The following is an 18,992-nucleotide window of genomic DNA, read 5'->3' as shown; positions in this document are numbered from 1 at the left end:
TTTTAAAGAAAAATAAAAGAAGCCTTACTTGGAAGGGTAAATCTGGGGAGAGAACTGGTGAGTTTGTCTTGGGCTGAAGCCACTGGTTCCAATGGCTGCGGAGAGTTAAGAAAAAAGAAGAAGAAGAAGAAAAGAAAATAAGAAGAGGCAAGCACATATTCAAGCATTAAAAAATAAGACAAATATTATTCTTTGCCAACAGAACTTCTGGAATCCAAGGAAACAGTAATTACATTGCATTACACTATTTATTTCACTAACCTTATTTTAGGCTGAAAAATTAAGAGCAATAGCGAAGGAAAATAATCAGGTAATATGGGAGCGTTTTTCTGCTGACTGTATACATTAAATCCTGCACAGGATGGAAAGGCCTGGTGTCTGGTGAATGATGTATGGCTGTGGACGCTGGAGGCTTTAAGGTCCACTGTACAATAAAGGAAATCAGAAGGCCTGATTACAGGTAAGTAGTGCACATAAGGAGCCTTCATTAGACACATACCGGCCCTTTGGTTCCCAGCGGCTAATGACGGTGTGGAGACGCATTCAGCGAGCAACACAAACACTGCAGAGCAACATGAGATCGCTGATGTGCCACTGAATGCGTGGCTTAAGGCTGGGAACTTGTGCTCAAATTGATGGGCCTTTAAAAGGTAGTTGTCAAAAGGAACAACTTAACAAAAGCTACAATATAAAATATCTCATTTCAAATAATTATGAGTTAATTGTATTACTTTAAAATGCAATAGAATATAATTAATATAATTATGCAGTGTTGGAATAACTAACCAATTCCATGCATGTTTAATAAAAAAAAGGTCAGGAAAAGTTTTTTTTCAATTACTAAAATCTTCAACTAAATCGACAATTATTGGATACAAATGATTAATTCGATTCACAAAATTATGGTATCCTCAATGCAATGCAAGAGTTACATTCAGGGGTGCGCAACAGTTTTCATTTCCTGACTTATATAGGCAGCTTAACAGGTGAAGTGAATTTCGTCACTTGTCAATCATTCTCCATTTCTCTATTGGCCGCACCCATACATACATCCTCTTTTTCTACGAATTCTCTGCACAACATTGAATGCATAATAATTTCTCAACTGCAAATATTCTGCAGAGCTCAAGTTAATTTTAGACTTCATCTACAAAAATGCTTCATTAGTATGCAAAACATTTCACACTCAATGGTAGAAGTTAATATATCACCTTCAAGCTATACAAATACAATTGTTTAATTAATGAAAAGAATTCCCACAGAATTTCCAACAGCAGTAATTTAAAAAGTAGTAATACGATCCATTTTTATCAGTATTATTTTTATACTATATATATATATATATATAGTTTACATACCCCTTTAAATAATTTGAATAAAATAAGAGAGATCATACAAAATACATGTTATTTTTATTTAGAACAGTCTAGAGTACTATTAAGGGGCTGTTAAAAAAAGATTCAAACCCTCACTGATGCTCCAGAAGTATACACAATGCTTTTAAAGGTGTAGGATGAAGATATTCAATTTTTTCTTATTTTGTTGAAATGTATTTTTTCCATCATTTAGCACTGCCCTTCGGAAATAACAGAAAATACTGATCTTCAGACTCATACGACTCAAAAACAATCATCACAAAACAGAAAAAGCACTTGTAGATCATCAGGAAACCACACAGTATTGAAAAATATCCTACTTGGGACAGCACTAATAAAAAATATAAAAAAAATAGCATGCATTTTGTATGATCTCTTATTTGTTTAATTTTTTCACATTTAAACTAATTATTCAAGTGGTATGTAAACTTTTGAACACAACTGCTATTAAATATTCTTATATAATTCATATTCCTATATATATATAATTATTATTAGTATGGCTGTGTAATATTAGCATATAATCAAATATAAGAATGATATAAGATCACATAATAAATTAAATAAATTTTAAATAAATTACAAAATGTTTATTATTGCTGTAATATGAATTTTGTTACTTTATACATTAAACCTTTTTTATCATAGAATAATGTGATAGTTATGTGATAATAATATTATATGTGATAGTGTAATATAATAATAATAATAATAATAACAATAATAATAATAATAAATATCAAGCATTAAAATGAAATATAATATTTTCAACAATTACTCTTACTATTAATATTAATAGGCTGCCTGTTGCCATTTTTAGACTGCTAAATTTAAGCCTCCATCCCTCGTGCAACACTATTTGCAGGGCTTGGATGTCTTGCTTTAGGGTGGAGGCATTACGGATATTGCGATTGTCTTGCCTCGTGTGTATAATTGGCGGTGACATCTAAAGTACGGGTTAGTTAAGGAGCTCTGGCTCTCTCTGTAACTGTATTCTCTGGGCCCTGAAAGCAGTGTCTTTTCCCCACACTTCAGCACCTGGTCTGGACAAACACTGAACCTCTGCTCTGCTGCGTCCCGAGAGCATAAAAGCGTCTCGAATGACCTCAATTCACTCATATTGTCAGAGATAGAAGTCCGAGCCGTGATTTATACGACTCTAACATAAAGGTATCAGGTACTTAGTCAAATAGGTAGGGAAATAAGACAAATTAGCAGGAATGTAATACTCCATGAAGAGTACTTACTCGCATTTGCTTAGTAAGTAACGTGAGGAGTCTGTAATAATGAATAGACCTACCGAAATTTGTATGCTTTAGTTTGGAAATAGACCATTGAGAGTATAACGTTTTTGACACGGTGCAAGCGAGACGGATTTGTGGCTTCGAAATGATTTGTTGGGTTTTTAAAAATGAAGTGCAAATAGGCATTTAATATCAGCTCATTTCAAATTGACGAATCTCGTCTTACAGTTATCAAATTATATTATTTTTTAGTGATAGTTCAGACAAGAAATAATAGTTTGGTTGTTATATATTTATCCTGACATTGCTCCAGTGCTTTTTTTGCTCTTAATTTTTTTTTTCAATTTAATAATAATAAGTAGTTGATATTAGATCAACTACAATATCCATGTTGATGACAATTCGTAGCAGCATTAAACTTGAAAAAAAAAATATGGTGGAGTTTGGAGAAAAACTAATTCCAACTTTCCTGTGCAATAAATATTATATACAATTTTGGACTTTAAGAGCCATAGTGAACTGCAAGACAGTTTAACAGTTTTAACTCAGTTAAAAATGCTGTTTTGTAAATATGAATGTTGTTAATAAAATGTAAAATAATTACATGCAGAAACTTTGGAAACACTTTATTTTAATGGTCCATTTGAGTATGTCTACTTAATATCTGCTGATACTGCTCTCTCAACAGACTATTGGAAACTTTGCAAGTACACGTCAACTTACACTAACCCTAACCCCAAACTAACAGTCTACTTATAATCTAATGAGAATTAGCTGGATAGTCCGTGGAAATGAACTATCAAAATAAAGTGTGACTGACGCTTTTATACAAAGTGGAGTGATGAATAAGTGAATAAGAAGAAGTGGACAATGTTTTAATGTTTTGAAGTGGACTGCTGTGTTAATCAAGTCTCATAAAAGTGCAGTCATGCACAGAATATTCCTTAAAAATACTTCATTGAATTTTAAAGGGTTTTCCCAAGAATACATGCTTTGCAACACTATTTTGTGAAACCTTTGCAACATTTTTATATAAATGCTATCATATAAGCCATCATGAGCAGGACAATTTTGTATTATTATTATTCTCTTTTTGTAAAGAATTTTAAAGGGTTTTCCAACATACCCTATTGAATATCCAATGAATATATGCAATGTTTTAACCATTCTGTGATAAATTTGCAACTTTTTAGTACTTTCCTTTTAAATTATCTGATATTATATGGACAATCATTATGAGGACTTTTATTTAAAAAAAAATATGTATTAATTTTGTTTACAAAAACATTAACATTATTATTATTATTATTTGCACATTTAAGTGCATTGAACAAAAAAATTTGGTTGGTTTTGTTGTTAGGTTGAATTGAACATTAAAATTAGCCAACCCCTACCCCTTTAGTACAGAGGAGTATTTTTGCTTTGTAAATCCATTATAAATGACAATTAAAGGGTTAGTATCAAATGAACAATTAATGTTTGCAATCTTGCAAATACAAATAAATACTGTAAACTTTAAACATTGCCGAATAGCAGGAGTGTCAAAATACAATTAGCCATAAATACAATTAAAAAAAAATTGGATAACACAACAACAATATAATAATTTAACAATATATTATGATATAACATTTCAATGTTATTCAGCGATGTTTAAACTGTATTTATTTTATTTTTGTTGAGTGTGAATATTTATTTATTCTTATTTGATACAGTTTTATTTGTGCATATTCAATAGAAAAGAATAAAGTTGTTTCTTTTTTTATCTTTAATTGTAATTTATAAGACATTTGTAAAAGAGTCTTTAATTGTCAATTATAAGAGATTTATAAAGCATAAATAGTCCTCACTAGATTAGACCACAAAACAAAACATGAAGTTGAGTTAATAAAGCATTTATTAACCTACAGTAGAAATTACCTATTAGTATATGTTTAAATAATAAGAATTTTAAATGCTAATTTGAATAGTTTATTAATCACTTACTTAAACATTCTAAATGACCTTAGGATAGCACCAACTACTCTTAAATAACTAGTTTGTAAATCATGCAATACTTAAGTAATGAAAAAAAATCATTAACAAAGTATGAAAAATAAACATTAAACATTATAAATGTTCTTACAAGTCAAGAAAACTGCATTTTTATCTGTATTTATAAACTGCTCACCAATGTCTATTACAGTAGAGTTAATACTTAACAAATAATGAATTAACTATTTGCCAATGCTTAATAAATGATTTGTTGTGTGTAATAACAGTGTGACCGAATTATGTTGTTTAAGCTTATTTTTACTAAGTAATTTGAATAAATGAGAAACTGAATTTTTTGAGTGCATTAATGTACTATATAATACCTAAATGTTCAAATTTGACAAAACTATCCATTCGCACACATAAATCAAGTGTCATTCGGTGGTTTAGAAAGGCATTTGACTCTAAAACCTATGGTGTGTGAAGACCCCGGGGACAGGGTGTCTCTCTATGCAGGTTGAGGGGGGCTGTGAGGGTCATAACTCAACGCCTGCTGGCATGAGAGCTAGTAGAGTCCATCCACAGGGACACTTCCTGGGCCTCTGCTTATCACATCCCATCTGTAGGATCATCTCCACCAGTCTGTGAGTGTGTGTGTGTCTTTGTGTAAGTATGTGTGTGAGACTTACCTGATCCTGAGAAGCTGTCTAGAGAGCCGTCTGCTACAGAGGTGGCGATTTCACTGCTGCTCATTGGCTCTGTTTTAACTGCAAACAGAAGGTAAGCAGAGAATTAGCGACACAGCGCTAGCAAAACCTGTTGTCAATCACACTCAGTTAAACCTTTCTGCTTATAAATCAACATACTTAATGTGTAGGTATAATGCATGGCCAAAATAAGTAAATAAATAAACATTCGCATATGGGTATTTGACAAATAGGAAATAAAAATGTACTTTTTGTAAAACTAAAAAGACTAAATAGTTATCGTTGTGTAGTTTGAAGTCTTTGAGAAAATATACAGGGTCACTAAGTTCATCAGTTTTTTCTTAAATGTTTACTGAACTGTGTCGTAAAAATGTCCTATGGTGTGGCATAACAAAAAATGCCAAAAAAGCTATTTTTAATAACATACACTGTAAAAAGTGTTGGCTGCCTTAAATTTTTGATGTGAATCAAACTAATCTTAATAATAATAATAATAAAAATAATAATAATGGGGGGGGGGGGTCTCCTCATCCACCACCAGTGTGCAGCATCCACCTGGATGACGCGACGGCAGCCATATTGCACCAGACCACACACCACACACCAGCTGATTGGTGGAGAAGAGACAGAGTGATGTAGCCAATTATGATATGTGGATGGTTAGGAGGCCAAGATGGACAGAAGCCAGTGAACAAATTTGGCCCGGATGCTGGAATTAAACCCCCACTCTTTTCGAAGGAGATCCTGTGATTTTTAACGACCTCAACCTTGATTTAACATCTCATCCCTAGGATGGCGCACACTGACAGTATAGTATCCCCTTCAATATACTGGGGCATTAGGACCAACACAGACCACAGGTTGAGCGCTGCTGCTGGCCTCACTAACACCACTTCCGGTAGCAACCTGGTAGTCCTAAATTGTCTCCCTTTAAGGTACTGACCTGGGCGCAGCCCTGCTTAGCTTCAGTGGGCAACCTTGTGAGAGTTGCAGAGAGCTAGCTGCCGGCTACCATATGAGTCAATTGTACTCATATTATGTTAAACTGACTTAAAACCACTTGCATAATTTATACAATCAAGTTAGGACATGATTAACGTACTGTACTTTAATAAGTTACAATGGACTAAAACATATGCTGTCATGAGTAATTGTTCATACATTTTTTTTACAGTGTAGCAATTTAAACTTCACATAATTCATTAAGGTTGATTAAACCAACACAAATTGATTAAGTTAACACATGGATTGGACAATTAAGTTGTCCCAAAAAAATCTCAAGAATCTCATTTTACCTAAGTAGTTTGAATAAGCAGATATATATATATTTTTGAGTGTAAACTAAATGATGTTTGTTTTTGTTTAAATTTCATATTTAAAATAAGCTGAAACAACAAACACTGAAAAAAATACCTTTGTTTGTTCGAACTATTCAATTATTTTCTTTTCGGCTTAGTCCTTTTATTAATCAGAGGTTGCCATACAGAAGGAACCGCCAACTTTTCCAGCATATGTTTTATGTAGCGAATACCCTTCCAGCTGCAACCCAACAATGGGAAACACCCATAAACACTTTTTCACACACATACACTATGGCCAATTTAGCTTAGCCAATTCACCTATGGCGCATGTCTTTGGACTGTAGGGGAAAACGGAGCACCCAAAGGAAACCTACGCCAAAACGGGAAGAGTATGCAAACTCCACAAATAAATGCTAACTGACCCAGTCGGGGCTTGAACCAGCAACCCTTTTACTGTGAGGTGATCGTATTACCTGCTGATCGTATTATTATTTTGTTCAATTCACTTAAATTTGTAAAAAAAAAATAAAAATAATAATAATAATAATAATAATAATTAATTAATTAAATAATTAACTTAATTCCTTCATGTTGTCCCATTCAAAGACAAAAAGATCCCTGTTGCACGTCATGGACTTAACGAGAGGTTTCAGTCACCTGATCTTGCAGGGAGTCTATCAGTTTTCTGTGGATATGCCTGATGTTAAATTAGCATAGTGTCACACTAGAGGACATGGTTTTTAATTACTAAATGTAGCAAATTTCTATGTTTTTAGAAATATATGGATGAAAAAAAGCAATTACCATTTACTAAAATAGCCACTTGTAAAATAAAGCATGTATTAATAATTTTACAGCTTATTCTAAATTTTATTATTTTATTTTTTTATTTATAAAAGAACTGCTTGAGGCTGTCACACCATAGGGCAGTTTTGAAATTTGATTAAAAATGTAATAACACAGACGTTTTTTTATAACAAGAGGTCAATTTTTGTCATGTGTGCCAATAAAAATGCAAAGTCACGTCAACAGCCATGTGCTCTGAAGTGCTCATTTGGATGGTTTCTTTGGGTCATGCATTGTGTACAATTGGGTGGTCGAGTTTTTGTAAGAGTGGTGTGATGAAGTGGGGTTTCTACTGAGATAATAGAGCTTTCAGGCTTCAACAGTTCGGTCCTGGAAAACTCACAGGAGAGGCAGACAATTAAAGCTAATCTCTTTTACAAATAAGACACTTCCCTTCCAATACACACAGCTCTCGAGTTGATTTAAGGACAATGGCTGTACCAAATGTATTTCTGCTTAAATGCATAAATCTCTCCAGGTTATACAGGCCAAATGTGCCCGGTTTAATTTATTGTGTAACAAATAAAATGACTATTATACATTTTTATAAATGTATAATAGTTTGTGACAATGTTTATGAATCATATCATTAATAACATTAAAATACCTTTTGAAATCTTTTTTACATTATTGGCATCCTTGAAAACATCAGTTTTGCCCATTTGTCTACACAAAAAATCTAATTTTTTAAAGTATTAAATAACATTTAGCCCGATAACTTATTCACTGAATGACAATTTAGCATTATTCCACCTATATTTTAACATTTTACAATATAAAGACATTTTGCTTGCATTTAATGTTTTCTAAGCATATAAGATCGACCTTGGGTGCATTTCCCAAACAATGACATAACTCGTGGCTGAACTATTATAGTACGATGCACCATTTGGGAAAAGAACGATGTAGTGATGAGTGTTTCCCAAAACCCTAGTTGCTTTGTTGCAGATCCATTGTTTGAACAACATTAGTTATAACATAAAACATCTATAATGCCTAGGATGGAGTAACAACTTCTTTAGAGAAAAAACCCATTCTTTTTTTTTTGTGCAAATTACTGTTTTAAATGCACATGCAATAAAATTACAGTATTAGTTTTGGTAAAAACATGCACTCGTTTTCCATATTAATTGAAATATATGTAAACAGCAGATATAGGGCCTATGTTTCCTTTTCAAATATTATTGAGAATATTACATTTTCTGTTTTAAAACATAAAACCGCGTATTCTAATCTAATATATAAATCATAACTCAGGTTAGATTAATGATTGTAATTTACAGTATAGGCAATTTATTCAGAAAAAAATCCTGTGGGATATTGTTCATTTATTTTCTTATTATCTTTTTAAGTCTACATTTACAATTTGACACATTCAAACCACTGCAGAAATGTTCTAACCAACAGGCCCTTGTCATATATCAAATCAAGAGAGATGATTTTAATGATGATGATTTTAATTAATTTCATTTCAAGTTTAAATGTTGGAATGTTTGGAAGACATAAGGCATAGGAGGGATAACTGGGAATAGAACACAACCAGGAATATGCTTTTAACTACAGCTCTAAAGGTGTAGTTTCAAGCGTACAAGTTTGCGAAATAGTTTGCAAAATGTTTGTTGGAACGATAGATTTGTAAAACGACGACGCAACTTGCAACCTTAATTGTTTAACAATGGCTTTCGGAAATGCACCCCTTGTAAACTAACTAACTAACTAACTAACTAACTAACTAACTAACTAACTAACTAACTAACTAACTAACTAACTAACTAACTGAATGACTAACTAACTAACTTACTGTCTGTCTGTCTGTCTGTCTGTAACTAACTAACGAGCGAATAAATGAGCAGACGGACAGATGGATGGACGGGTGGACGGACAGACAAACGGACAATTGGACGAACGAACAAACGAACAAACAAACGAACAAACAAATCTGTCTGTCTGTCTGTCTGTCTGTCTGTCTGTCTGTCTGTCTGTCTGTATATCCATTCATCCATCCAACTAACTAACTGTCTTTCTGTGTATGTCTAACATGTTTTTTTATTTTATTTTTTTTCTAAGGGATGATGTCACACAATGTTTAATAACGCTGAATTCAGATCAAACATGAATTCAGTGGATTCACATGAATTGATTGCATTTACATTTAACATGCCACATATTAAAAAATAAATGCAGCCATTGAGAGCTTAACCAACCCAAAATGTTGCATGGTAGTACAGTTTCTTTTTTTTTGTAACATTGAAAATCAACATTTTACAGTATATAACATCTAACAGTCTGCTCGTAAGATCATCAGTCACTTAATTTCTTACCGAAAGGGGTTTATGTAGCATCAAATGGGAAAACAGGCAAAAAAAAAGGTGGGATTTAATGTCATGAGTAAAATGTGGAATGCATGGACGTGCAGCATAATTGATATGTCAAGGCAATGAGTAGTGTAATAAAAAGTGTTTGACCCAACCGCTTCGAAACTGCAATGGGGGCAACCGGGATGATTTCACAGTGTTTAAGACAGGCCCGGATCTTTGAAATGAATCCATCTCTGTCTCGGGAGGGGGTGGGGGTGGAGGTTTACATTTATGAAAACAAAATTCAGTATGTGGGTACGGAGTCATGCCCGCTCAAATCCCTCACGGCTGAGGTAGCCATCAGCCTGTCATGTCCAACATGTTGCAGCTATGCTCACTCTCAAAGGAACACATGTCGACTGGGAGCTTTGAAAACGTCCCAGCGCTCCCTCCACCCCTCCTTCCTTCTCCAACAGGATGAGGGAAAAATAGTGGCACATGCAGAAACGAGTGCAGTCAAGTCTTATCACATACCACACATAATCATAAAACCGTCCTGCTGAACATCAAATAAATAGTAAAAGAAAAAAAAAACTGAAGAGCATTAGAAAAAAGGATGGGTTGTTTATAACCAATTTTGAATCAAATTTTGATAAATATAAGTGTCAGGTTGACAACTTAATAAAAAATGTAATTCATTTATCAAATCATTTTGAAAATGTTTTGGGGTTTACATCAGTTATTTATTTTTTTTATTTTAGTTTTACATAGCAAAAGCAGATGAACTTTTGATCTGAAATCGCATATTTTACGTTGGGTTGTTTTCTTTGGCAGCTGGGGTGGCGAAAAAAAAAAAACATAAAATAACGGAATTTGTTAAAAATATAAAAAAATGTCAGACATTTACCATAAAATAAGGAATGTTAAATTACAGAAGTTTCCTTACATTTAAATTTACTGTAAATTTCTGTAATTTACCATCTGTTATTTTATGGTAAATGTCTGTAATTTAATGACATGATTTAAGTGTACATAATCAAATACATGTTAAATAAATGTAGCTTTGGTGAACAACATCATACTTTTAATGGTAATATAAATATATTTATTTATTTTTTTATTATTTTCTTTATATTAAATCAACTTTTCAATTTCTTTAGATTGTAGCAAAGTCATTTCACTCAGGGCCATCTTTGCAACGCCTCTCAGGCAGTATGCTTGTGCATTCTGTTAGAATGGGGAAACATCAAATTCTCCAAAATAACTCGCCAAGGTTATGATTAAATTCCATATTAGAAATCACCAATCCAATTAAACAACAACTGTCTCTTTAGTTTAATTTATAAACGTTTGAATCACACAAAATCTGCAGAAATTTACATCAGGTTTGAGCCCCTCCCACGGAGACTTGTCGGTGTATAGCAATTGCTGATAGGCTCCAATAAGGTGAGGCTTCATTTGCCATATTGACCAGTACACTTTTCCCTATTCAAAATAATATGAGCGACACTTATTGAGTATTCTATAGTCTTTCTTTAAAGGTACCTGATTATGATGTTATTGTTTTCTTTTATTTGTTATTATACAAAAAATAACCCAGCAGGTTGGGTTAAAACATTTAACTCATCATTTAATTAATTCATTATCATTTCATGACATCAGTTTTGTATTAAAAGAATCTTGAATTTTATTTTAACATTCAACATAACGGAATGGTTTATATTTGATTTAAAAATAGGTTAAAACAATGCTGGATTTGTAACATTTTTATTGAAAAAGTAAAATAAAATAATAACCCAACAGTTGCTTTTTCCATTTTTATATTGAGCTTATAAAACTTTACATTTTACAGATAAAATATTACATAATAACGATGTGTAATAATATTAATAATAATAATAATAATAATAATAATAATAATAATAATAATAATAATAATAATAATAATAATAATAATCGGTTAAAACAACATAGTCTTTTACTTTTTTAAATTAAAATAAATAAATAAATAAATCAACTCAACCATTAAGTTTGTCCATATCTGACCCAAATATCTGGTAAAACAACCCATATTTTTTTTTAAAGTATACTCGTAAATACCATTCAGCAACAATCTGGAATCAAAGCCAAAAGTCTCAAACCATGCTTTCAACAGATTCACAACACAGAGTCCAAATGAAAGGCACAATAGTTGAGGAGATGTGAGCACATCCAATCCACTCTTTTCACATTTGTGAATGTAATTGTTGGGATGGCCTAAGGCTGAGAGTGTGTTATTTCACATATGACGCCAAGTATTGTCCTTTCATTGTTTGGCCAGAACTGCACAAACCTGCAGCAGACTGTGAACTAGAACTTAACAACCAGTCAGCTGTGGTAAGCATAGTGATGTTATCACCTATAGGGAGAGAGAATGACAGGACAGGACAATGACAGGCTGCTCTGTCACACGCTTATCACTACAGAAATGCAAGAAAACCACAGTCAAGATTGCATTATGTAAACTATTTCAGAGCTGAATAAAAGTCTTATGGGCTGTAACATGAGCTGTGAAAACACTGAAAAGACTAAAGTTTATATAGTGCACGCATCATTTTAGAATGGGTTTGATTATGTGTGGGATAATTATGTATGAATTTATATAAAGATATGTAATTCAAATATTATCGAACAGAAGAGATTACTCTAATTTGAATAAAACATTGGCACATATGTAAATGTATAATTATATTTCAGGAACACACTTAACATACAATGTATATAAAAAATATTCTTGACGTTAAAATACATTCTAGAATAAGTCATACTCAGTTTTACTCAATTTTAAATAATCAGCTAAATGGGTAACACACAAGTCTTTAAAGACAGCAGGAAAGTGTATTAAATGGAATTAAATTTATATTTTGGGCCTGCACTGGGATCCTTAAATACTAAATAGAGACTGTTAATGTCATCAAATGATTCTTTGTCTTAATTACTTCGATGAGATTTGTTAACAAAAACAGTTTTTTACACTGAATGCCATTTAGTCTTTAAAAAATCATGTTAATTATGTAAATTTATACAAAAAAGCTGCATTAGAATTTAGTTTTGATGCTTGAAAACACCTTATTCTTCTAACCCATACACTGTATGTATTGTGCTAAAAATAGATTAAAAATAAATTAAAAAAAATTGTGGATAAAATATTAATTTTCAAAATGCGGTGTACTCAATTATGTTGAACACTGTAACTATAAATTATGAATGCAGAGAAACTTTTGAATATGTTTATATTAAAATCCTTTTTTCACAACGATCAAGCGAGCCAAAATTAAGAACTGTGCATGAATCTCTTTGACGTTACAAAGATACAGTACTGTACCACATATACATCAGAGCCAAAAATCTGTAGGTGTTTAAGACTGATTCAACTTTCACAAGTTAACAGGGAATAAATGTTACCCAAAGGAAATGTGCAGCATAAAAATCACTACTGAAGCAACAGTAATGAAGGAGGCTTGGAGACGTACCTTCAGTGCCATTTGGTGTCATGGAATTGTTATTTATATGGGAGTTGTCAATGTTGGGACCGTTTGGGGACTCACTGCTTCCACTTACTCGGCTGTGTGGACTAGCTAGATCCTGCATTTCCATAGACCTGACAGGAAGACACACACACATGCACGCACACAGACACACAAACATGATGGTCACATGATGCTGAATGACACAGGCAACCAGACTAAAATCTACAGCAATATATATGCTGCATGTGCTAAGTTAAAATAAATATGAATGTATTGTATTATATATATATATATATATATATATATATATATATATATATATATATATATATAAAACATCATTAAAACATATTTTTTTAATTTTATAATGTTCACAATTTTATTATTTTAACAATGTTGTCATTATAGTTTTGAAATATATATTTATTTCAATTTTAACTTTTGACTTAGTTTTAATAAATTTAGTTGTAAGTAAAATATAATTAAAACTATATTCATATTTAAAATAATTAAATAAAAACTTCTAACTAACTGACTAGTTATTTTTATTTAATGAAAAAATCCTAACCCTAACCCTAACCCTAAGTTATATAAAAATATGTTTTTTAATGATTTGAATCAATGATTTTAATGTTAGTACATATACAAATACATGAATATACATAATTTTAATTATTTAATTATTTTAAAACATAAATACATACTTTTTATTACAATAGTGTAGTTTGCTTTAGTTAACTAAAAAAATTAAAACCACATATTTAAAACCACAAAACTGGTATTGTAATGCATTTATAATAATAATTAAATAAAAAAAAATATATATATAACAACCACAACAACAACAATAATAATAATAATAATAATAATAATAATAATAATAATAATAATAATAATAATATTTATTATTATTATTATTATTATTATTATTATTATTATTATTATTATTATTATTATTATTATTAATCATTGGCTCTCAGAACAACCAAACTATTAAACAACATTCCAGCAGCTCTCCTGAGAAAAATGCTTAACAAGGGCATTCCCCTGAGGAACATCAAATGACATTTGACACAAATTTAACAATTAATGAGACATCCGATGATTGATTGACTTTCTCATTTGAAGCATTAAAAATTAACCACCAATGGCCTACAGCGCACGCTGCAATTTTCATCAGCTCATCTCCCCCAGTGATCAGAGAGATGTGTGATTGAGGCCTCAAACCTCAATGAGAGCGACTGAAGAGTTCACTAAAGCACGCTGTTTGCTCTGGCGGCCGTCTTAATTGTTTCTTTGTTTATGTACCGAGAGCCACGCCACTGAAAACATTATTCTACTGGCTCCATCGCACACTCGCGGGATTTTATTATGCATAGCAAATGGAAGGTCAGGCCAGTGTTCGTCTGCGGTCGGATGTATGCTACGGGTGTTTGTGTGTGATGTGAAGGCAGCCGCAAAAACTAAAACACACATCAGTCTCCAGAAAAGCATTATTGAGCTAATTGTGCGATAAAACGAATAAAAGAAAACACAATTAGCAATGGTCGTGTCCCTGCTATCAACAAGAATTTGGATTTTTATGAATAACAAAGAAGAGGAAATAAGAAACGCTTTATCAGCACAGATTATCATACCTCTTTTTAGCCGTCGTTCTTGATCGGCTATAAAATATCCGTTACAGATGGTCGCGGTTAAAACAAGGGGAAAATATTCCATGCCACGAAGACGTTAACGGCTCGATTTGCTTCTCAAAATAATGTCTTCTCCTGAATCCAACCTTATTTGTCAAACGTTCTCATGAACATTTTTCTAAGCAAGTGGCTGCTTTTCCAGAGATGCTCAGCTCACCTGAAACTGGACGCACCTCAAGCAAACTTGTCAAAAAGTGTATTTTCCCTCTCTTTCGATCTCCCTATCCTTTTTTTTCTCCCCCCACCTGCCAGGACCCTAAAAACAATATCAGCCCTTGTTATTTCAGCTCAGGGTTCTAAGTGAAGAGCCATCGGTGACACAATAGACGTTGTCTGAGAAAACATTTTTGTTATTCTCGCTCAGAATGGGAAGAGAGGAGTCGGTGGAACAGAGAGGCACATTGTCTGTAGGTTCAACCCCTCCACCGTTGTTTCCTCCTTCCAGGTCTTCCCTCCTCCCGGCCCAATGACGGAAAGGTGATTCATCATTGGTCTACGACAGCTGCAAACTGGATTAGTCCTCCCCCAATCAACATGCAAAGCGGCTTAGCCAAGGTAAGCAGGAATAGGGAGGGGTGGATGGGTTAGTTTTGGGTGAGCGAGTCGGGGGCGCCTGCTCCAGGTCTCTGCCTCTGGAAGTATAGGGAATGGATTGGGGATGGGGGGTAAAGGCTGAGAGATGGGACTTTGTTGAACAGAAGCTAGTCGAGCATGACACCCCTAGCATCTTTCATCTGCAATTGACACTATCTGAAATTTATCTACACTCCCTCTCCAGGCACACTGACAGCTCCTAATGACGGTCAGGGGGGATGATTGGGATTCGCCCAGGGGGTTTAGGGATCACCGGACCACTATAGACACCACTGAGTGGTCCTTGGATTTGAAACCTATTAAGTGCATCTTGTTCAAAAAGTTGGGAGCGTATTTTGTGTATACAGATAAGTGGATTGTATTGAGTACATCTTTTTAAATATGTTGTAGTGGAATGTTCCAAGAGGATTTGAGAAAATAAAGCATATACATTTGAAATCTGAGTAATTAAACCCCTTGAATTGTTAGCCCCCATGTTTATTTTTTCCCCCAATTTCTATTTAACAGAGAGAAGATTTTTTTCTACACATTTATAAACATAATAGTTTTAATAACTCTTTTAATAAATGATTTATTTTATCTTTGCCATGATAACAGTAAATAATATTTTACTAGATAATTTTCAAGACATTTCTAAACAGCTTAAAGTGACATTTAAAGGCCTAACTAGGTTAATTAGGGTAACTAGGCAGGTTAGGGTAATCAGGCAAGTAGTATTTAACTATGGGTTGTTTTGTAGACTAATAAAATATATATGTATAGCTTAAAGAGACTAATAGTTTTGTCCTTTAAATGGTGTTTATTAAAATTAAAAACTGCTTTTATTCTAGCCAAAATAAAACAAATAAGACTTTCTCCAGAAGAAAAAAATATTATCAAACATACTGTGAAAACTTCCTTGCTCTGTTAAACATCATTTGGGAAATATTTAAATAAAAAAATAAATAAAAAATCTGGGTTCCATACAAATGTTTCATGTTCCCCCAACACAAATGAATTAAGTTATCTTTAAAATTTACTCAGAATTTAAATGGATTGAACATAAAACAATTAGGTGGTTCACAAAAATCTCAAAATAGCACTATTTCAGCTCATTTAAAATAAGTACTTTGAACAAGCATCAGAATTATTAATTTTGTGTGTAAAATCAATGGTTTGACATTCTCATTTATACATTACCTAAAGCTGAGTAAATTATCTTTCTATTGATGTTTGGTTTGTTAGGATAGGGCTAAGTTGGCCGAGATACAAAAACTGTGAGTAAAAAGTTTTGATTTATTTTTAGGGATAATTTTTACTTAAATACCTAATGATTTATGGCATCTAAATAGATCAATTTAACTTGAACCAATGAGGTAATTCTATTTTATTTTATTTTTGACAGTAAAAATGTAATGTACAAAGAGTATATTGTAGATTGTGTTTTAATGGAACGTGCTGAATGTATGTCGAGCAAAAAGTCATGGTGAAACATTAAAACTATCATGCAAAATTAGTTGTTTTAGAACATATTGAGTGCATCTTGTACAAAAGGTCAGAGTGTATTGTATTCAAATCATCTTGTAAAATAAGTAGAAGAGGAAGGTTTTAAGTGCATCAAGTATCAAAACGTCAGATTGGAACATATTGAATGCATCTAGTAAAATAAGTCATAGTGAAACACGTTGGGTACATCTTGTAAAGTAAATCACATATCAGAACAAACTGAGTGCTTCTTCTACAATAGACTAATGTAATACCTATTGAGTACATTGAGTACTAAGTATTGCAAATTGTTCAAATGACGTCAATTTAGGATTGACACTGTATACAAAATGATCAAATATTATCCTGCTATTGTGCAAATTGTAATCGCTGCCTGACAATATCGCTGCCTGACACGTTTGTTGTGTCTGCTTAACTCAATACCTGAGGTTAACCTTCAACACAGCATCTATTATAATACCGACATATTGACCTACCATAACACACTTAAATCTGGTTGATAACTTTCCAATTTTCTGAAACATTTTCTGAAATGGCTTTACATGAACAAAAATAACGTGTTCAATAAGTCAGTGTGGAACTCATGGAGCAGCATGTGTTTCCTATGATGGTTCGAATGTTGCTATTACTCTTTTTAGCTGACAATTACTTTCTGCCTTCCACTTCTGCACTGATACCTGCGGCGCAATATCAGACCGGAGCCGAACTGTTGGATCTAGGTCACGGTTATTCCGCCTTTCCACCAAAAAATGTCTGAAAAATCTCTGCATGAATTTTTAATGCCAGGCTGTTTTCGTGATGTAGTAACCCGAGCTGTTTGGTCTTGCTGTTTTTTCACCCCCCTTTCTCCCACAATGGCCAAGTCCTGATGAATAATGGTTAGGTTTTTTTGGAATTTCTCCTTCGGTCTTCCTTCTTTTGACCCCGTCTAGTCATATTAACACACTTTTTTTATCTTAAAGCTGTTCCTTACATCATCTGAAGCATGGAAACATGACTTTGGCTTTCTATAAAAAGTCTTGGAGAAGATGTTTCACTGCATGAGAAATAAAGAGAGAATTAAAGACCTTGCCGGGGCCTGTGTGCACTTCTTCTGAAGCATTATGCATGCCGGAGCCCCTCATCCAGCAGGTGATTTTCACCAGGTGAACCCAGGAAAAGGAGGGGCCGGTGAGCTTTTAAAAAGAAAAAAACAAGCCCTTGTTCTGTACTGCTAAATATTTATTGTTTAAACAAAAAAAGGAGCTCATTCAGCATCTTTGATGTGCGATTGAATTCAACCTGAACGGAGCTGTCTTTGAAGCTCTCGGGAACAAAGAGCTGCGTTGGAAGTGTCATCAAAAAAGCCAAACACGCTTCACTCACGACTGTTTGCACGGCTTTTTGTCTCGCTTTGCTTATTTCAAGCGCTGCGTTTCCATCGGCAAACACCGCCGGGCTTTTAACATTGATCATTATAGAGCACGCGGGCTGTCTGAGCTGCTTCGATACGGATGACAGTCACCTGAATACTTCAGTTCTGACGTAATGAAAGCAGAATTTAAATATTTACTGGGATTCAAGTGTAAATGTAAGTCAAGTGTAAATGTAAATATAAAGGAATTTTAAATTAATAATTTTTATAATTGGTCAAGTTAAACTTTATTCATAGAGCATTTTAAAAAATGTTGTTCAGAAAATATATAACAAATTAAGCATAAAAGTCTATAAAATATATAAAATACATGATAAAATATAGCTAAACTACCTAAAAAGACACATAAATTAATATAACCAAGAATTAAGTTCAGGTGTCAAATGTCAAAGAAAACAAATGAGTTTTTGATTTTTTTAAATTCATTTAAATTACAAATTTAGTTTTTCATTTCTTGCTATTTCTTGCACTTTTTGTCAATTTACAAAGTGTACATTTAATGTATAAAGTGTATATTTGATAAATTAATAGTTTTTCAAAATCCAAAATTA

At 32.8% G+C, this 18,992-nt stretch overlaps 1 protein-coding gene across 33 annotated transcripts in view; it reads right to left on the bottom strand.

Moving 5' to 3' along the window:
* The window catches only part of eya1 (EYA transcriptional coactivator and phosphatase 1), a 269,107-nt gene that overhangs the window by 68,030 nt on the left and 182,085 nt on the right, over positions 1-18,992 (bottom strand). For 19 of the 33 annotated variants that reach the window (XM_073939994.1, XM_073939993.1, XM_073939996.1 and 16 more), the window contains 3 exons: positions 13,258-13,385; positions 5,284-5,361; positions 29-95 (listed from right to left, as the gene is read on the bottom strand). In XM_073939994.1, coding sequence (XP_073796095.1) covers positions 29-95; positions 5,284-5,361; positions 13,258-13,385 — 273 coding nt within the window. 33 annotated transcript variants of the gene reach the window in all.

The sequence above is a fragment of the Danio rerio genome, chromosome 24 (genome assembly GCF_049306965.1).
Source record: "Danio rerio strain Tuebingen ecotype United States chromosome 24, GRCz12tu, whole genome shotgun sequence".
NCBI classification, from domain to species: Eukaryota; Metazoa; Chordata; class Actinopteri; order Cypriniformes; family Danionidae; genus Danio; species Danio rerio.
Note: the sequence above shows the minus strand (reverse complement) of the source record. Positions and strands in the feature narration are given on the sequence as shown.